Here is a 20,515-nt window from a genome sequence, read left to right on the forward strand (position 1 = left end):
CACCTTTATATATTTATTTATCAAAACATTCACAAGCCTGACGACATTCACCAATATAAGACACAGCCAGAACACACACACCAGGCCTTGGAAAAGGCTATCAAGTACTTAAAAGGAGGGAATGATCACAGCTAAGTGGACTTTGGTTTCATCTGCAGGAGTTCAGGACCTCTGGTCCTACACCTGGGAGGGCAAAGGGCTGAGGAAGGCAATAGGGCCCTGGAACTAGTCTGCTCTGGTGCATTGTGGGTGCATCCCTGCATAGGCCCCACAGCATCTGCCCTGGTCCTCAAGCAATTACAGGAGCCAGGAGGGGTGGAATCCAGACCAATGATGCAGGCAGGCCAGATGTGTAGCCAAAGTCCCCTGGAGACAGTCCGTGGTGCCCTGCAGGCATGAGGTAAGGCAGCCTACTCTGCAGACCCTAGCTGTCCATGTCTGAAGGCACCATCTTTTTCCGAGTCCGAACCTTCAGGGAGCGAGAGGTGCCCTGGGGAGAGAGGTAGGATCAGCATGAGTGGTGCACTCAGGGGCATGGGCACAGCCTGCCTCCCTCACACTGTCCTTGCCACTGACCTCTCGCACTGGTGGCTTCCTCTTGACCACCCGTAGGCTCTGGCTGCGACTCAGAGGCTTCTCTCGGGGCCGGGCAGGTGGCTGGGGGGTTGCCTCAGTATCTGACCAACATCCATCCTCTGTGTCACTGTCCTGCAAGCCTCCTGCCCGGTATCCTGTGGAGGAGAAACCAAGGGAGGCAAAAGTGGACATTACATAAAGCCAAGCCAGGCCTTCCTCCAGCCCTGGGGGAGGCTGAGCCTCTCAGGATGGCTCTGGGTCCCTCTGCCACTCACCAATGGGCGGCCTCCTGCGTGGTACTTGGTCCTCCAGGTAGAGAGGATCTTGGTAGTTGGGAGCAGGGGTGTCAGGGATGGAGCGCAGGTCCTGCATGGAGAAGCTCCGCAGTCTGCCAGCCAGTGCACCCTGACTCTGTGAGGGAGAGGAAGGCTGCATCACATGGTGGAGGACCCTGAGGGAAGTGGCTTCAGCAGGAAGCAGGCCAGGGAAGCCCAAGACCAGCCTGCAACTAATCACTGGGCACAAGACTTAGAACTAAAAGCCACTCAATCACCTTCTGCCCAGCACCCTATCCCTAACCACCAACTCTCGGCTCCCTGAAAAGCTGGACAGGCCCCAAACACATGGGAGGTGGGGCAGGGCTGCTGAGGGCTGGGGCCCAGAGCACCTTGGTGGCAGCCTGCACAGCAGCTGAGGCGGCAATGTTGAGACCCCGCTTCCCAAAGCTGAGCACCGTCTCGTAGCTTCGCTCTTTGGCCTGCACAATGTATGTGTCGATCTCCTGTGGACACAGGAGAGGAGAGCTCAGGCCCATATCCAGAGCCAGAACTCCCTCTCTGCAGACCCTGCAAAGACACAGGTTTTCATACCTCCTGCCTTACTCCCACCTAGTGCCAAGCAGCCACAGATACAAGCTCAGAACACGCATTAAAAGCAGGGCTTCCCACCCACTCCTCAATGATAAATGGCCATATTCCACTCCTCCATCACCAAACCAGCTTCCAGCTGGCACTTCACATAGCTACCAGGTCATTCCCATGAACTCCTGTCTAATCATCCCAGCAGACAAGGAAGGTCAGGCCCTGGAAAGGTCCCATAGCTAAACAGCAGCAGGCCTGGAATTAGAGCCCAAGTATCCTGACCTGCAGTGAGGGCTCCCTCCCTCCCACCCACCTCTACACCTCCGTTTCCACCTGTCTCTGGGGTTACCTTCTCATGTCGGGACAGGGATGGGTGGACAAACTTCCGGTAAAGCAGGCTGGCCCCCTTGGTATAGGGTGAGAGCAGCCACAGCACAAAGGCCATCTTGATCTCATAGTAAAAAGGGAACCTGTCAGAGCATAAGGGGGCAAGGTGAGTCAGGAGCCAAGTGGAGGGGGCCACCCCTACCCCACAGCCCACCAACCCCTGTGCCCAGACCAGGAGATAAAGACATCTGTGAAAGTCTCTGCTGCCATGAAGATTGCAAAAATGATCCAGTACATCATCCACCGGACCTGTGGGGCAGAGAGCATAGAGGTCAGCTAGGGAGGCTGCAATGCCAACACCCAGCTCCAGTGGGCCCAGCCCAGAGATTCCAGAGAACCTGTCTTGCTGCATTCCCCCATGCCTGGCTAGACAGGAGCCTCCAAGAAACTGCCGTTTGTTCCTGTGCCCACCCTGGCATGCTTCGCCCACAGGATCCTCCATAGGTGCACCAATGGCCTGTCCTCCATCCACACTCCCGTGAACAGGGCCTGTTCTCGCCTTCATCACTCCACTCAGGATATGCCACACTATCAAGCCCCTAGAGGAGGGAAGGTCTTCCCCACCTCACCAAGTCCTACCACACCACCTCCCAGGCCCCTCAAGGCTGTCACAGCTTCCCCCATCAGCCAAGCCCTCCTGCCCTCCCCCTTGCACTCACATATTCACGAATGTTCTTGGTTTTCACAGCCTTGTACGAAGCATAAGCTGGATACAGCATCCCAAACACCAACCTAAAAGAACAGCCATGGAGGAGGTGAGGAACAACTGTACTCTGCTCTCTCCTGCCAAGTGGCCACCTCCCCCACTGGGGTGCGAGGTGGCAGTGCCTGCCCTGTTTTTCCCGCTTGGCTTGCACAACCTGAGGTGCCTGAGTCAGTGCCCTGGAGGCCACCTCCCCACCCTGTTGTTTACAAACATCCCAAGCCTGCCGAGGCCTGCACCAGTGGTCCATGGGTACATGATGGAGGGAGGGAGAACACAGCCACTGATAAGGTAAGTGAGAGCACCAGACTGACCCCTCCCGCTCATGCAATCAAGCACCAGGGCCACCTGGCATTGAAGGTGCTGGAATACTCAAAGGAGAGGGGTAGGACTGAAAGAGGAGGCTGAGCCCAGGGTGGTGAGTCATGTGACTGCTCAGATGGGAAACAAGACACCTGGGTTCTCCACCCACAATGTACCTATCACCTGTGTTTGCCCCGGCAGTGGGCTGCCTGTGGCACTTGGCCTGGCACATCTGTCTGCAGAACATGTGTGTGCATGTGGGAAGGGTCGCCATCAGTCAAGGAAAGGAACTGGGGAGAAGGAGCAAGCACATGGTGCCCGGGCGGGCCCCCGGGGCCGTTAACCCTTGCATGACTGTTGGGGGAGGTGTGACGAAGCTCAGAAAGTTCCCTTCCCCAACAGCCGTTCCCAGCTTCTATCCTGGGGGCAGAATGGCACCCGGGGGTAGACAGAGTCTTAAAGTGGCCATACTCACACCACCAGGCGACAGATCATCCAGGACACCATCGTAATAGCCTTGGGGACGAGGGGAGAACCCCAAGAAGACGCCTGGAGGGACGTTCACGCAGGGGCCCAGTGAGGGAGCCTTAGCGGAGGTCCCCTGTCCCTTGGCAAAGGCGGAGCCCGCCGCCCCAACTCCGACCCCGCAGGTCGGGGAGCCTGGAGTCCCCCCAGGAGGTCCCCGGAGAACGGCGGACTGGGGGAGGCCGCCTGGCAGGGAGGAAACCGACTTGGGAGCGGTGCGGGCAAGCGGCGGGCGGGCGCGCTCCTCCGGCCCGCGCGGCCGGGCAGTTGGGGCTCGGACCCGCACTTCCCGCCGCGGAGAACCAGGCGTTCGGCCGTCGCCGGCTGCCGCTGCGGTCCCTGGCTGGGGTGGAAGGTCTCGGCCTTCACTCTTGCGGGTCGGAGCTGTCCAACTGTGATGGGCCACCGGCACCGGGCTCCGGGGCGGAGTTTGTAACTCACTTGAAAGTTGCACGGAACCAGATCCTGCCCAACCCCAGAGCTCCGGCGCGTGGCGCAGGCGCAGCGCGGCCCCGGAGGGGCGGGGCGAGGTCAGGGAGGCGAAAGGCCGGCCCCTTAAAGGGGCGATGTGCCTCGGGAGTCGCGGGTGGGGCCATAGGTTGAATAGCCTTCCAGGTCGGAAAGATTAGGAGGTGGAAAGCCTGTACAGAAAAGGGGACAGAGAGGCGAAGAAAATCCTGATTCCAGAGTTCTCGCAGCTGTCCATTGGTATCTCCCAATGTCCTTTCCTGTCGCCTCATTCCTTTCTCTCCACCGCCCCCCACCTCCCGTCTGTAAAATGGTGCGGGGCATGAAATGTGTGGTGTCCACCCCTGAGGTCCAGGCATAAACTGGAAGCAGGCTTGGCTGGCCGGAAGCAAGTCCCAGTCTTACACCACTGGGTCGTAGAGCACAGAGGTCAGTAAAGCACCTCAAATAGGTCCTTTGACCAAGAGAAAAAAGAGGAAGGAGTGGGGCAGGGAACCTGAAGGAGTCAAACCCCCCCACCCCCCGCGCCCCAGTAGGCTTCAGGGATCCACTTCTCTCTGGTGCATCTTTCCAGGACCTACGTACCTGAGCAGCCTGACCTGACTACTGAGAGATTCTGGGTGGAGCTCCCAGCTTCACTAGAAATTCCACCTGTTCCTCTGAGTATTCCTGGGAAATTCATAGTATCAATGAGTGCCATTTTCTACTGTGTTTTTGTGCTCAGGCTCTTACCTTTTGCAAATAGGCTTTTTAGCATTTAAGAAATATGTTCAGTGAAGGAACAAGTCCAGTGTCACCTGGTAGAATTTATTGCTGGCTGATGGCTAAAAATGTGTGGCATGGGCAGTGTTGTGAGGAAACGACAGCTGGCAGCTACAGATGGTTCTGGGAGGAAGACATGGAACTGAAGAGGTTCCCCTGGAAGAAGAGGAGAGGCTCTGAAAAGAAGGCACGCTTCGGCCTCTAGAGCTACACCCATGCAGTTGCATTCTTCGTGACAGCGGTTCTTTGTGACAGCTGCTTCCTGCCTCAGTTGCTGTCTTTGGAAATGGGAAGAACAGTGTCCCCCTGTGCTGTGCTGAGGTGCAGGTGAGAGCAGAGCTGCCCTGGGGCCACGGGGCAGAAGCACAAGTAGTTACTGCTTTTTATTAGAGCCCCAGTTAACACCCACCACTATGAGAAAGATGGAATAGTTAATGATGGGAGCCAGGGAAAGGAGGCTTCTTGGGGATAAACAAACACATGCTAATTATATGGTCTTAATTATTATCATCAATTTTATTGGTATTGCTGGGTGTGGGAGCCAGCAGTGAAACTGGCCCACAGGAGAAACTCCCCAGAGGCCCCATGTCTCCCTCGCCTCTCCTGGCCACACATCCCCAGCTCCACTCTGTTTTGGAGGAGCAAGAAATACTGAGGATCCCATTGAGAAAGTCTCGGCTACCATTCATCTGGAAATACAGCCATTGTTCTGTGTCATGGGTATCCTTGAGGGAGGAAGGATGTGACTGACTGAATGAGACCAGCTGAGGAAGTAGGGAAGAAGGAAGAGACACCAATACTTGGGCAACACATGTGAGCCTGAGTCCTTTGGTATGTTCAACCCACTGGCTGCCTTCTGGAACCCTGTGCCTCACAGCAGCCTCAGAAGCCTCTCCTTGGGTCAGGTATCGTGGAGGACATCTGTAATCCTGGCACGAGGAAGGCTGAGGATCTCAAGTTTGAGGCCAGCCTGGGCTACATAGTGAGAAACAGTCTCAAAATATTACATATCTATCTAGATCTACATCAATAGAGATAGGATACAGATAGATAAATATTACCTTCCTCTGTCCCCATTCACTCGGAAGAGCTCTCCTACATCCACTCTAAGCAGGCCCAGCTGGGACAATCTCACATGGAGGCGCCTGAGAAATCTGAAGATCAGGAAGGCAGGGCTCCCCTGGAGGGCTGTGAGGCTGGCAGCAGAGAAATGTCACTCTCCTTGACTTTGGCAGAGTGAGTGCATTCTGGCTCTTGTGACCTTTGGTCCTGAACTGTTGACACAGTCACCCAGTTACACTGGGTTGCTAAGCAGCTCTCTGGACACATGGATGAACCCCAGGGCAGGTGACCAAGCAGCCATGGAACAGAAAGCTGGGCATCTGGGCCAAGGGAGAGACTGTCTCCCACCCTTGGAAGAGCTCCACTCTGGAGGGAGTGGATGTTTACCTTTTCGCTGGGCAACAGAATGCTAAGACATAAGGGAAACTGGCAACCCGCTTGCCCTGGCAACCTGCTGGGTTGCAGTATAAGGGCTCATTTTCCATTTGAAAAAGCAATACAGGCATTCCCAGGGTGGGAAGGTTCGAGGGTACCTGCTTAGCACAGAACACAGGAGAGTGCTTTGTCACCCATTGTGAGGTGTGACCAGGAGTGGGGTGGCTGGGCATCTGAGGCCTCAGGTGAGGTGCAGGGGCTTGGAGATTGCAGATGCACGAGAACCTTGTCCTCAGAGCAGCTGTCCCTAAAGATCACCCTTCTTTCCCAAACATACCCTTCTCTGAGCCACCTCTGTATCTCAAACATTCCTGCAGACTAACACAGATCATAATTATGTCTTCAAAGGGCCTTACATGCATTAATGTATATATTTAATGCATTTAAGTCTCCTGAGAGATGAGTCTGTCGGGTAGGAGTCATGATTATACCCACCTTATGGATGAGGAGACTGAGACACCATAGGCAATGTAACATGGCTGAATTCTCTCAGTTACTAAACTGGCCCAATCAGGATGCCAAACAATAGGTTTTTTATCTACTTTGCAGAAGAAGTTGAGGCTCAGGGAACAGCTGACTTGCTTGAAGTCTCATGCCAAGCAAAGGGACCGAACCCACATTCACGTGTGCACGGTCCAGAATGCAAAGCCCAGAATGTGTTCTGCTACACACACCACATGGGTTCCCCTGCTCTCTGTGAGCTCTCAGACCTTGTCTCCATCCCCTACCCCATCCCCCATGCCCACAAGTGCTCCCTGAAGGACAGATCAGAGGAGGGCTGACATGTGACACACAGGTGACGTATGTGTACACAGGGGAGCTGAAAGGGGCTTTGGAGAACAAGTAAGGATCAAGAAAAGGGAAAGGGCCTATTCAGGATCACAATTTGTCATTTGTCCCACTTCTATCTCCTGTCCCTTACCCCATCACTGACCACATGAGGTGGCAAAAGGCTTCTCCATGGATGGGGAAGGGTGACAAGGAGAAGAAAGGTCCCACAGTTCAACACCCACACTTTGCCACACAGTGCTGTGTGCTCTCCCTGACACTCTCACCCTTCCTGATGACCTTTGGCATTATTTCTGGCCTAGTCTCCCATCTAATGCCTCTCTTCTCCCCTTTTGTCCTGAGCTCTCTACTCTATTCTCAGGCATGGGGGAGGAAACCCTGACTGTCTGCAGGGTCTTGGGTGCATCAGGCAGCACCAGGTCTCCAGGACCTTGATGTCAGGGGCAGAAGGCCATGGGCTTATTGCCAGAAAAAGTAGGGAGCCAAGGCAAGTTTTGGGTCAAAGATGACATGATGGAAAGGATGTTTCAGGAAGGTTGGACCAGAAGAATGTGAGAAGCGGGTTGGCAGGGAGGTGTGTGAAGAACCTGAGATAATACCAACAAGGGTGGATTTGGACAAGGGTTGTAAGGAAAAGAAAAAAAAAAACAAAAACAGTTTTCATTTGGAAAACCTCTGGAACCAGAGACTTGGTGGCTGATTAAATATGGAGAGAAGAAGGACCGAGATGTTGGCTAGACCCACACCAGTGGCTCACACCTGTCATTCTAGCTTCGTGGGAGGCTGAGATCAGGAGAATGGCAGTTCAAGGCCAGCAAAAATACCCCATATAGAAAGGGCTGGTGGACTGGCTCAAGTGGTAGAGCACTTGCCTAGCAAGCATGAGGCCCTGAGTTCAAACCCCAATACCACCACCACCAAAAAAAAAAAATGTTGACCAGGACTCAGCATGTCTCCCCTAGGTAAATTGTAGCAGCAGTGATGGACACTTGCCCAGCAGAGGAGCCTGGAGAGAGAATGGGCTTGGTGAGAGTGTCTTTGCCATGTCAGAGTCAGCCTGATCAAGTGACAGATTGGTCTCAGTGGGTCCAAAGTCTGTAATCTCCAGGAAGGAACATTGGGCTGTGAGTCAACCCCAGGTGGAGACTTGTCACGCTAGTCCAGCTCTAAGTGTCATCATCATAAACTTCTGACCCCAGCACAAGTTGACCTTTTGGGATGCCCACTCCTCTAAGAGAAGGGAGCAGAAGGAAGAGGGTCTGGAAGCTGGTGTGGCCTCCATGTGCAGCAAGGACAGATGGCACAGCCATGGCTTTGTCCTTATCAAACACCTTGATGACACCAGGCAGCTGACAATGGAGTGGGACTTTTTATTTGAAGCAGGTGAATCTAGCATTGCCCCCAACTGTCCCCAGGCATTTTGCCACAAGGAATCCTCTCAATCTGGCACTCCCTGGCCTTCGCCATTTAGCCTCTCTGAGTTGCTGTTCCCAGTGACTGACGGCAGAGGGCAGCAGAAGCCCGGCTCCCAGTCAGGGACCTCTGCGGGTACCTGACTGAGCTCAGCCTCCACTAAAATGCAGTGCTCCTGGGGGTGTCTCTGTGGAGTGGAGGGGCACTAGCTCCCCATGTGCTCAAAACCAGGCATCCACACAGGTGGCTTGGGTGCTTGCAGGATCCCTGGCAGGGCCAGCTCTTGTACCTGCCCAAGGAGTAAGTCCAGCTCGGGGTCCACATCTCAAAGATGGAGTGAACCAGGGGATGGCCCAAGCCTGAGGAAGCAACAGCTACAGACAGAAAGGAAGAGAGAAAGGCTTTCATCTGGGTACTCTCTTGTCCCAGTGAGAGTCAGGGTGACAGAAGGAAACTCCAGTGAAAAGACACTAGAAAGAGTACACTAGAAAGAGCCCAGGGGCTGCTGTGGCTGCTGCTACTGTTATTGCTTCAGGGGGAGGAGGCTACACCGATGCTCACAGGCTCATCACCGTTTCTGTCCTTCTCAGCTACTGGGAGGCCCGCCTGAGGTGAGCAGAGGAGGAAGGGAACTGTGGACCCCTCCAAGAAGAACAGCAAGGGAATGATAGAGGGCAGCCCCTTTGGGCAGCGCCAAGTCTGCAGGTGTGCACACACGTTCTGGACATATTTATAGGGAAATGGGAGTGCGGACAGGTATGTGTGATCATGAAACTGAGTGTGTCCACTGTCCTACTGTGCATGCAGAGGGGGCAAAGCATGGGTGGGCCCACCTGCAAGTGTGACTGCTGAGTCTGTGTAACTGTGGAGATGAACTACACCTGCAGTGCCCATAAGAAAGGCCAGAAGGTGGGGCTAAGCAGAGTACAGGAGGGTGTGACCTGTCCCCTCCCTTCACCCACCACTCATATGCAGGAGTGAGGGAGCAGAGCTGAGGAGACCTGTGGATGGGGAGGTGACAGGTATACACATACAGAAGAGTCTGGGCACTGGGTGCCTGTGTATATACAGGTTGACCACATATGACTTCACAGGGGCACACGTGCTGTACATAGAGGCCTTCCAACCTCTAGTGCCACTCTGAGGAACCCTGAGGCCTCGGCACCCATCTTAGGCACTGAGATCCACCACTATGTGTCTGTATACAAGTGTTTGTCCCTTGAAGCTGGGGGCCAGAAGCAGCTGGGCGTCCCCAGCAAGCATGTAGCAAAAGGCCCGAGGGGCCTGCACTGCCAGCTCCTGGAACCGTACAAACTTCTGTCGACCCTCGTCCCACTGGTAAATCTGAGTGAAGGAGAAGTCGCTGCCCAGCGCCAGGTAGCGGCGGCCACCCACCAGGAAGGGCTGCAGGGCCAGTGAGCCCCGGGAGGGCAGGGCCTGCACTTCGGAGAAACGGGTGCCTTCCCAGCGCAGGATCTTGGAGTCACCTATGTAACGGCTGAGGCACAGGTAGCTGTCTCGGCCAGCACGAAAGTGTTTCACAGCCTGGGCATCAGGCACTTGAGTCACCTCTCCCTGGGGCACAAACTGCTTCTGGGTACGACTCCACTGATAGATGACAGGAGCCTGAGAACTACTAGACACAATCAGCCGTGGCTTGCCCTCGCCATCCACAAACTCAAGGTCAGTGTCACGGTGCCAGGCATGCAGGGCCTGGTGGGAGTAGAAGCCATTCTGGTGCCAGCGGTAGAGGCTGGTGGCGCCTGCCTTGGAGCTGTCGGCCACAGCAAAGTACCAGTCGCCATCGATGCGGAAGGCCTCCAGGTCATTGGGCTTGCGCACGCGCTGCGGGTCTATGTCCTGTAGCTTGGTGAAGCGCGTGGTGTTGGGATCCCAGTGGTAAATGTAAGAGCCACCAAACAGCTGGGCCACTACCACATACAGCTGGCTGTCCACCACCATCGGCTTGCAGTGCACGGCAGAGGGGGCTGCCAGACAGAAACGGACAGGGTCAGGCAGTGTCAGATAGGCCTGCAGATCCCATCCCACCCCACCCATGGGAGGAGACTGTCCCCCCTACCATGGGCCAGGACCCAACTCTCTACTACAGTATCCGCTCCCTCTGAAATCCATCCACCCAGCACTCATGGCTCCCTAATTTCCAATAGTCTCACATCCAACCATCAGTTTTAGTAGCATCCTTGCCTCCAGGGTTCAAATACAAGTTGACATTGAACATAAAACAGGTATCCCTAGATACTGACTGATGGTTTAACCATAATGTTGGGCATTGGATTTTTATTGTGTGTAGTGACTGTGCTAAGTGTAAGCATTTATTTGCTCCATTAGTTATGCAGAAAACGACCCTATGATTTTGCCCATTTCACGTAGAGAGAAGCTGAGATTCAGAGAGAGACAGTGACTTGACCACAGCCATGCCACTGGCAAGTGGTCAGCCAGGAAAGAATGACATAGGTGACAAAGGAGAAATCCTAGACATACTAAAAGGACATGTTTGATGTTCAGATTGCTGTGCTCCTCAGGGTTCTCATTTTTGGAAGGATTTTGATGTACAAGGATGTATGGCCAGCGTGCCTGTGCTCATAGCCAGATCTACCTAAACCCTCCTCACCCACAAAGCACAGGAGGCCACACACGGCTTACCTGGCATGTGGGAAAGCCCTGCCTTGCTCACTGTCCTCTTCACCATGACCCTACCTTTCCCCTGGGGAATTGCATGCAGTGCCTCAGTCTCCAGCAGTCACTGCCTTGGTCTGTCCCCCAGCTTCAGCTCTGCCCCACAGACTTTTGCTGCATACCCACCCAAACACCTCAGCCTCTGCCTGGCCCACACTGAGCTCCACACCACAGCTACGCTGGCTCCTCCTGGGAATTCCATTTTAGCATGTGGCCCACCCAGTCCAGAATCCCAGGGGTCATGGTCAGCCCCAATACTCTTCTGTCCTTCGTTTGCCACTTCCTTATTAGCCCCAGTCCTGGCCATCCTTCCTTCTACTTTCTAAGACTTTAAGATATGAGTTGCTTATTCCTTAAAAGTTTGATAAAGAGCCGGGTACCTGTGGCTCACGCCTGTATTCCTAGCTTCTCAGGAGGCAGATATCAGGAGGATCACAGTTCGAAGCCAACCCTGGCAAACAGTTAGAAAGACCCTATCTCGAAAAAACCAAACATAAAAGGGGCTGGTGGAGTCTCTGAAGGTGTAGGCCCTGAGTTCAAGCCCCAGAACCACAAAAAAAAAAAAAAAAAAAAGTTTGATAGACTTCACCAGGGAAATGCTTTGGGCCTGGAATTGTCTTTGGGGGAAGGATTTGTTTTGTTTTGTTTTGTTTAATAGACTTCAAGTTCATTAATAAACAGATTTAAATGTCCTGTGATCTTGTGTTAGTTCAATCCTCCTTTCTAAGCCTCTCTCTATCCTCACTGCTGCTGCCCAAGTCTCAGCTCCAGCATCCTTTCTGAAGACAGGCATGCATCCTCTACTGGTCTACCTACATGACCTGGCTTTTTCCCACACAGTATGCTTTCTAAAATGCAGATTGGGCCAGGTGACTGTAGCTCATGCCTGTAATCTTAGCTACTCAGGAGGCAGAGAAGGCCTCCTAAGCAAATAGTTCTCAAAACCCTATCTCAAAAAATCTCATCACAAAAAAGGGCTGATGGAGTGCCTCCAGTGATAAAAGTGCCTGCCTAGCAAGCACGAGGCCCCCCGCCCCCCCTCCCCGTTTATTTTTTTTTTGGCCTCCCTCCTTCCTTCCTTTCTTTCTTTCTTTCATGCTGGGGATTAAACCTGGGGTCTCATGCATTTGAGGCAAGTGTTCTATCCATGAGCTCCACCCCCAGTCCCACTTATTTTTTTTCCATAGAGTCTCTATGAGAGTTTTTGCCATGCTGGCCTTAGACTGCAATCCTCCTACACCTTCCATGTAGCTAGGATAACAGGCATGTACCACCATACCTGGCTCATTTGTTGAGATCGGAATTTTTTTTTTTTTTTTTTTGGTGGCCCTGGAGTTTAAACTCAGGTCCTCATGCTTGCTAGACAGATGCTTCACCACTTAAGCCACTCTGCCAGTCTTTTATTTGTGTTAGGTATTTTCAAAATAGGGTCTCTTGAACTATTTCCCCAAGCTGGCTTCAAACTGTGATCCTCCTGATCTCTGCCTACTGAATAGCTAGGATTACAGGTGTCAGCCACTGGCACTCAGCCTGAGGGCCTAAGATGGGATCTTGCTAACTTTTTGCTCAGGCTGGCCTGGAATCTCAATTTTCCTGATCTCCTCCTTCTGAGTCACTATGCCTGACCCAATGAATTTTTTTTTTTTGAACTCAGGGCCTCCAACTTGCTAGTCAAGCACTTTACCATGTGGGCTATGCCCCCAGCCCTGCTGACCTGAATCTTATGTTGCAGTTAATTCAAGCTACCTATGATGTACACACACATGCACTTACACAGTAAGTTATTGCACACCTTTTTGACTTTATACCATTCCCTCTGTCAGAACACCCTTCCCCTCTCCCTTTTTTTGTTGTTGTGAGACTGGGGTTTGAACTCAGGGCTTCACACTTGGAAAGCAGGTACTGTACTGCTTGAGCCACACCTCGAGTCCATTTTGTTCTGCTTATTTTGGAGATGGGGGTCTCATAAGCTATTTGCCCTGGCTGGCCTCAAACCTATCTTCCTGATTTCAGCCTCCCAAGTAGCTAGGATTACAGGTGTGAGCCACCAGTGCCCCACGCCACTTCCCCTATCTTCCTCTCCTAATGAATTATCCCTTAGCTTTCAAAACTCAGCTCAAACTCAGTATATCCAAAACTGAACTCAACAGCCACTCCTATCTCCTCCTTCATATTTTTCTCACATTCTTCCCTCTCCCTCATTCTTCAAGAGGCTTAGGTATCTCCTCCACCAGGAAGCCTTTTTTTTTTCAGTGCGAGGGATTGAATGCAGAGCCTTGCACATGGTAGGTAAATGCACCACCAGTGAGCTACAGCCCAGCCCAGGAAGCCTTCCGTGACTGCTCAGAGCATTGTCTTCATACCTTCCTCTTAGCACCTATCAATCACTCTGTGGATGTCATCTGTGTATGTACCGGCCTCCCCCAAACACAGGAAAGTCTTTATGGGCAGACACCATGCCTACCTCTCTCCCTGTTCCTATAGGAATTCAATGGAGTTGAACAGATCCTACTGCTACCTCCCAGACCAGGGCCAGCACAGCCAGGTCGGTGCAGTACCTGGGATTCTATCATAGTCTCGAAGCTGCCGTTCCACATAGTCCCACTTCAGGATGGTGCAGGCGCTGGCACCTGGCTGGGCCAGAGCCAAATACAAGTCACTGGAGTATAGGAAGGGCTCAGCTGACACAGCTGGGAAGGACAGAGTCTGGTAGAGCACGAAATCTGTAGGGATGAGAAGTGTGGGCAGTGGAACTCAACACGGGGAAAGAAGGTACTGGCCACTGGGTGGCAGCCATGACCTAGCAGCTGGGGCTAGGTGGGCCATTTAGCCAGTGCCTGGGGCACCTCCTACCCGTGGTGATGCAGTCAAACTCTCGCAGTGGCAGGTCCTGCACCTTGTGCTCCTGAAAGCGGGGCGGGCTGGCACAGTAGATGGGAGCCACGGTGGTGTTGGTATGAGACAGCCACTCCACCAGCCACTTCACCTTGCAGTCACAGTTGAGTGAGTTACCCCGTAGATCCCTGGATCATGAGGGCAGGGTAGGGGGCACAGAGGAGACAGGCTCTTAGCTACTCTGCCCATCTGCCCTTTAGGCTTTCAGAAGTAGATCTTGCCAAGGCTGCTTCGAGTTGCTCATGGGCAGCTTTGTGTAGAGTAGAGAGAGACCCCCCGCCCCCCGCCAGAGAAAATGCAGCCCTACAACACAGGAGCAGCCAGAGGAGTGCAGAATGAGTGGGGTGCCAGCCTGGCACCCCTCCTGGGCTGGATGCCTTCTGCGGTGGAAAACCCACACAGTTATATGTCATATTCCTGTTCCTCCACCTCTCCTGGGATCCAGGAGAGTTTTATTTTCTTGTATAAATAATGATAAATGATTGTGGCTATGCTATACAACTTTAATGTAGATTCAAGTCAAACAAACATTTAAAAAGTATGTTTTTGAAAAGCACTATAATCTCTCATGTGCATTTTGTGAGGAACCCCAATTTGGAAAGTAATATGATCTTACCTTCTTAGAGCCTCCCAAACTCAAGCCTCCCAGACTGTCAAGACCCTATGATCACCCAATGCTGGCTCCCACACTCCTCCCTCCAGGGATGTACCCTCTAAGGCATTGTTAGAAGAGGCAGGACTCAGGCCTTACAAGTCACTCAGGATGTCCAGAGGCCGAAAGATATCTCTGGGTAGCGTCTGCAGGTTATTGTTGGCCAGTGAGCTGCAAGAGAGATCCTAGGGTCACTGAAGACCATGACTGAGGCCAAAGGCCAGAGGACACATGGGGCTGTGGTCCAGTGTGTATCTGTGTGTCAGGTACTCACAGGTGTGTCAAGGACTTGAGTCCTCTGAAGGTAAACTTGGACAGTGCCCAGATGTCATTGTTTTCAATGAAGCTGGAGAAAACAAGAATGTGCCTCAGTTGCCACTCAGGACCCCAGACACCCACGCAGCCATCTCCCCTCATCTGAGCCCAGATCCCAGCCCAGAAGTCTAAGACAGGCTTCCATCTAGTGCAATGACATCAAGCCTGGAGTCACAAGGTGGTCAGGCAGGATGGTACAAGCAGGGCCGTGGATGCAATGACCCCCTGCCTGGTCCTGCTGTGAGATGATCCAAGGCTCCCATATCCACTACATCCCCAGCCTTCCCATTCCACCTCAGCCCACTCAGGTCTGGGCTCCCGCCTCCCTTTTCCTTTCCCATTGCCCCTTTCCCTCCCACACACAGGTACTGCAGGTGCGACAGCCCTGTGAAGGCGTTGTCTCCAATCAGCGTGAACTTGTTGGAGTTGAGTAACCTGTGGAGACAAAGGTGGAATTAGAGCTTCCAAGTGTGTGCCTGCTGCCCCTAGCCCACTGCCTCACCCCAGAGCTTCCCTAAGATCTGTCTGTCCTCTCCGAACACGTCTGGACCCTAGCAGTGAGCCCCTGAGCCACCTGGGCACCAAGACCTCATGGGAATCTGTTCCAATGCCAGAAGCTCCCAGGCTCCCTGCTTGCTCCTAAAAACTTGGGAAAGTTCTCCTGCCAATATGGCTTACCCCACAGGTGTCTCCTCTCTGTCCCTATCCTCACCCCAGTCCTCTCCAGTCTTTCATGGACAGCTGCTCTGCCATGCTGGCCTTTTAGCCCCCAGCTGTTTCTTTAAGTCCTAGTTCCTGGCTTGAAGAAATCCGTTTCTAAGATGACCCTCCCCACTGTTGTCCACTCTCTGGTATTGGCCCAAGCTATTGCACCCAATTCCCTTGGGTTCCTACAGGAGCCAAGACCATGCCCCAGATTCCACGTTCTTGGCTTCTACATGCAGTCTACTTGTTGCCCTGACTCCTGACTTCCGGCTGCCCCACCTTTCGTGGGTATATTCTAGCTAAGCAAAAAAGGATACCTGAATCTTCATCAACCTGGGCTGCCTCTACCCACTCTCCCTTGCCCGCTTCCGCCATGCCCCCACCCGCCTTCCCCAAGGCCATCCATACAAGAACTGCAGCAATGGCAGGTGGGAGAAGGCTCCATCCTGGATCTCTGAGAAGGCCGCATTCACCAGGGTCCTGCAGGGGACACCCCAGTTATTACTGTGGGGAATGCTCAGGGCCCTTGCTGGGCACAAAGGTACACTGGGCGGTGACTTCTCACCAGCCCTGGCCCCCACCTGCATCAGTCCTTCCCTTCTCCTCCCAAACTCACTGCCCTCCTTCGCCATTCTCCTCCCCCACTGCCTGCGGGAGCACCAGTGGCCCCAGGCTCACCTTCCCTCTCAGCCAAGAGAAGGCTCCATTACCCGCACCACAGTCATCATCCAAACACCCACAATGGGCTGGTACTGTTGAGGGACCAGGCACTGCGATGAGGGAGGGAGCTGGCATCCTGTTCTCAAGAACCTGGCAGCCTCTCTAGTCCCTCAGGCAAGGGGAGCCTGGGGCCAGTTGCTGCAAGTGATGCTGGCCAGGCTGGGTGCAAAGCAGCTGGCTCAGTGGCAGGCGTCTGCCCTGTGCCAGGGTACCGTGCGGGCAGGCTCCCTTGTCACCCCTCCCCCAGCTGCCATCCCTCCTCCTGCTTTCTGTCCTTGGTGTAACATCACAGGCAGGGACACACATGCTCATGTAAACTCCCCCTCTGCCAGGTCTGTATGCTCTGCAAGCACACACTATCACTAATGGCTGCTGCTGGTGATGATTCATTCTTGGCCATGAACTCTGGCTTTCCTCAGTCATGGCTGCTGAGCCTGCAAGACTGCAAAGCTCCCTGATGGCTGGGACCTGGAGTCCCCAGCATTGAGGATCCCTCAAAGTGCTCCTGGTCCCTACACTCTGAAGAGAGGGAATGGGGGTTCTCCCACCCACCCAAAGCAGTCCTTGCCCTGTCTCCCACCCCACTCCAAGGCCAGGTGGCCACTCACAGGGAGATGACCTCTGAGGGCAGGTTCCTGGGTACTGCCTTTGAGTCCACGCAGAAAGCGGTGTCCCTAGTGCAGGAGCAGCTGGGTGGGCAGGGGGGCGTCTTGGGAGGCCTCTTAGCACTGACTTGCAGCATCAGGCAAAAACCGAGCATGGACAGCGCCAATAGCCAGCACCGGGGACCCCGCCCGGCCTGCAGCACCGCCATGCCGCCTGCAGGTTCTTCCTTCAGCCACCAACCGGCCTGAGCCCTGCTGCTGCCTGCAGTCTGTGCCCACCCGCTTGGGCTGCCACCTCCCAGCTGCTGCAGTCCGAGGCACCTGCACTGTAGGTTCAGCGGACTCCTCCTGCCCTCTGGCGCTGGCTGCAGGACCCCTCCCCCGCTCGCTCCCGCCAGCCGGCTGCAGAGCGCTGCGCTGAACCCCGACCGACCGACCGACCGACCGCAGTCTAGGGCTGCCCTGGCTGGTGGTGGACGCAGACTGCGGCGGAGGAGGCGCGCGTGGGGCGGAGCGGGGAGGCCCACGCCCACCCGAGAGCAGTCAAAGGAAGCACGGGTTGCACCCGGGCGGCAGTATGCCTTACCAGGCTCTCTGCGACCACCGATTGTGTGTCTGATCCCTGGGGCTCAGTGCATGAGTGCACGTGTGTGAGAGCGCACGTATGCATCTGTGTCTTCGGCATGACTGCGTGTAGACCTGTCTTTGCATGGGGCACGTGGATTGCTGTGTCTCTGTGTACTTGTGTGCATGTCTTGACTGTGAGGGGACATAGGTACAGAGGCATGTCATAAGTGACACGTGTGCATACAGGTTGGCTTGGAAACTCAAGGGTGCTTATCTGTACTCATGTCTTTCCACTGGCCGCTGAACAGAACGTGCCTTTGTGTCTGTCAGCTGAAAAGCGAAATGTAGCCTTTGGAGTTGGAGTGGGAACTTGTGGAATTCTGGAACATTTCTCATTGTACAACCACAGCCTGTTGGAGCTGGGAAGTGCCTTGGATGGGTTCCAGTACAGCCCATTGTTTTACAAAGGAGGAAACTGAGGCCTCAAGAAAGAGGAAAGGAGCCAAGCTTGGTATCTCTATTATGTGCTGTGTACTTGGCGTAGTTAATCCTCTTGCCCTTTGGAGGGAATCAATATTAACTCCCGTTCACAGATATGGGAAGTATAGCCCTACGACCAGTAGTTCAATTTCAAGTTCACAGCAGTTCTTCTACATTAAGAATCTTCTTCTGGGAACTATTTGCACCTTTCACTTCTGTGCTCTTACAAAAGTACCCTGGAATTTTCCAGAGGCAACATAGATTGTCTCCTACTAAGCTCCAAATTAAAGAGACTGGCAAAAAATGTAAAATAGTTGCATCCTTCTTAGTTTTGTTTTTTGTTTTTTGGTTTTTTTTTGCAACAAATATATAGTTATTTTCATTTTAAAATATGTATGACTTCGCCAGGCACCAGTGACTTACACCTGTAATCCTAGCTCCTTGGGAGGCAGAGATCAGGAAGATCATGGTAGTTTGAGACCAGTCTGGACAAGTATTTCTCCAGACCCTATCTCAAAAATACCCAACACAAGAAAGGGCTGGTGGAAAGGCTCAGTGGTATATTGCCTTTCTAGGAAGTATGAGGCCCTGAGTTCAAACTCTGTACCAACAAATATATATAATATTTAAAATATTTATTTATATGTTAATATTTGAAAATTTTTGGTAAATGCCAATATGGTAAATATCAATAGATTTAACCCACAACACAAAAGCTTTCTGGGGTTTTCAATACTTTTTGAGAGCATTAAGAGGTACTGCCAATGCTGGGTATTGAGGGGTGGCGGGGAGAGGGAGGGGACAGAGTAGGTGGTAAGGGAGGGGGTGGGGGCAGGGGGGAGAAATGACCCAAGCATTATATGCACATATGAATAATAAAAATAAATAAATAAATAAAAAGAGGTACTGCCAAGAGTGGTGGCCACACCTAAAACCCCAGCTCGGGAGGCTGGGGCAGGAGGATCAAGAGTTTGAAGCCAGCCTGGGCTACACAGTGAGACCCTGTCTTTAAAATGACAGAGAGAGAGAGAGAGAGAGAGAGAGAGAGAGATCATTAAACCAAAAAACTTGAGAATTACTGCTCTACTCCATGTGACCTGGGAGAATGAAAAGGGACTGTCCCAAGAGCTCATAGGTACAGGGAAGGGGAGACTAGAAGACAGTGTTGGGCTCTCAGTCTTATGATTGTCCACATCAGTCCAGCGAACTGACATCAAGAGACGCATGGCTGCAAGATGCTTCCCAAGCTGTTCTCAGCATCTGCCAGCCTAGGAGTCTTCTCTGAGCTTAAGTCCATGTTCTCCCAGCCAGGGATGTCCCTGTGCTGTGACACCCACTTGCCTCTGACCATCCAGCTGCCTGTGCTACCCTTTTCATGCCAGCTTGAGGGAAGGGAAGTGATGGGGGTGGGGAGGATGCCTGGGCAGCTGGGCAACCGTCCCCACCCGTCCCTGGCACGGCTCTGCCTAGCACACAATGCGCAAGTGAATCTTATCCCAGCCCGTGCAGCTGAGAGGTTGGGAGGAGGAAAAGGAGAGGCACATAGAGAAGGGGTGACCACTGTGGGGCTCTCTATCACCCACAGTTCTCAAAGAGGGTAACGCAGAGACAGATGAAGGAAGGAGCTTGGGTCCTAGACTTAGCTAGTGAGAGGCAGTCTGGGGGATGAGTGAGGTGATGATAACGATGATGACTGAACTTTCACATCTGTGATTGGAGCCTCACAACAGCTTAGTGAGGTGGACAAGACAAACAGAAGTAGTTCCATTTCACAGATGAACATTCTAAAGACTAGAAAAGCAGAATGATTCGCTCCTGATCCCAGAGCTACCACTGGAAACAGAGACCACACATACCAAAGGAAGGAACTAGGAATGTCCCAGAAGGAGCCTCCTTGGGTTTGGATGGTCTTATCATTGAATATAATTACATGTGGGCTGTGCACATGCTCCCTGTCCTATGGCAAGTTCACAGAAGAACAAGGAAAGCATGCCCCTTTCCTTCTCAGGACAATAGCCTAGTTGGGGAGACAGTGGACAACCTTCTTCTTCCCTCCGGCCCCAGCTGATCACCCTGTGTGTGGTATGATGCAGTGCGGCAGAGAGGTGAGATATCAGAGGAGGGAGGGTATAGTGGGCTGGGGGGGGGGGGAGGTCATACAGAAGGTGCCATTGGCTGTATGGCCTTTTAGGGTAGGTGGCATTCAGAGGGAGAGATGGCTTCAGTAAATACCTAAAAGTGAGAAGTCTGCAGTTCAGAGCTGGAATGGGGGCTGAGGTTGAAGGCTGTGCATATGCACCTAAAGGGCCTCCTTTCTTCCTCTTCCAAAGAGCCCAAGATCACTTTCAGGTGGGGGTCAGTATCTGAATATGAATTTCACTTATGAAACTTGATGGCACTTTTGTCCAGCCCCCAAACAGACAAAAACAAGTGAAAAATAAAAATAAAGCAGTGGGAACACAACCTAGAGGCAGTCAGCAGGGGACACTGAGGACCTGAGAGAGAACAGAGGCTCTCTTCCCACACCTGGTGATGATGGCAAGCCCTACTCGTGAACCTGCTCAGAGCAAGGCCCACCACTGGACACTGCGGCCCC

The 20,515-nt window shown here is 53.1% G+C and overlaps 2 protein-coding genes across 7 annotated transcripts; both read right to left on the reverse strand.

Annotated features, from left to right (window-relative positions):
* Reep4 (receptor accessory protein 4) lies at window positions 1–5,802 on the reverse strand. Of its 6 annotated transcripts, XM_074055144.1 has the most exons (10): window positions 5,646–5,802; window positions 4,555–4,740; window positions 3,305–3,995; window positions 2,483–2,555; window positions 1,996–2,072; window positions 1,786–1,906; window positions 1,244–1,357; window positions 852–987; window positions 577–731; window positions 1–490 (listed from the first exon to the last, which is right to left on the reverse strand). In XM_074055144.1, exons 3-10 carry the CDS (start codon window positions 3,334–3,336, stop codon window positions 425–427), a joined length of 774 nt encoding a protein of 257 aa, XP_073911245.1. In that variant the 5' UTR covers window positions 3,337–3,995; window positions 4,555–4,740; window positions 5,646–5,802; the 3' UTR covers window positions 1–424. The 6 variants fall into 6 exon arrangements, with proteins under 6 accessions (XP_073911245.1, XP_073911244.1, XP_020025407.2 ...); XM_074055143.1 differs by having other exon boundaries at window positions 3,305–4,740; XM_020169818.2 differs by lacking the exon at window positions 4,555–4,740 and having other exon boundaries at window positions 5,646–5,799.
* Window positions 5,803–8,226: 2,424 nt separating this feature from the next.
* Lgi3 (leucine rich repeat LGI family member 3) lies at window positions 8,227–17,513 on the reverse strand. Its single transcript, XM_020169817.2, has 8 exons — window positions 16,876–17,513; window positions 15,956–16,027; window positions 15,206–15,277; window positions 14,802–14,873; window positions 14,627–14,698; window positions 13,834–14,003; window positions 13,539–13,703; window positions 8,227–10,271 (listed from the first exon to the last, which is right to left on the reverse strand). The coding sequence occupies exons 1-8, from the start codon at window positions 17,079–17,081 to the stop codon at window positions 9,454–9,456; spliced, it is 1,647 nt and encodes a 548-aa protein (XP_020025406.1). The 5' UTR covers window positions 17,082–17,513; the 3' UTR covers window positions 8,227–9,453.
* Window positions 17,514–20,515: the final 3,002 nt, after the last annotated feature.

This window comes from Castor canadensis, chromosome 14, assembly GCF_047511655.1.
Source record: "Castor canadensis chromosome 14, mCasCan1.hap1v2, whole genome shotgun sequence".
Taxonomy (NCBI): Eukaryota; Metazoa; Chordata; class Mammalia; order Rodentia; family Castoridae; genus Castor; species Castor canadensis.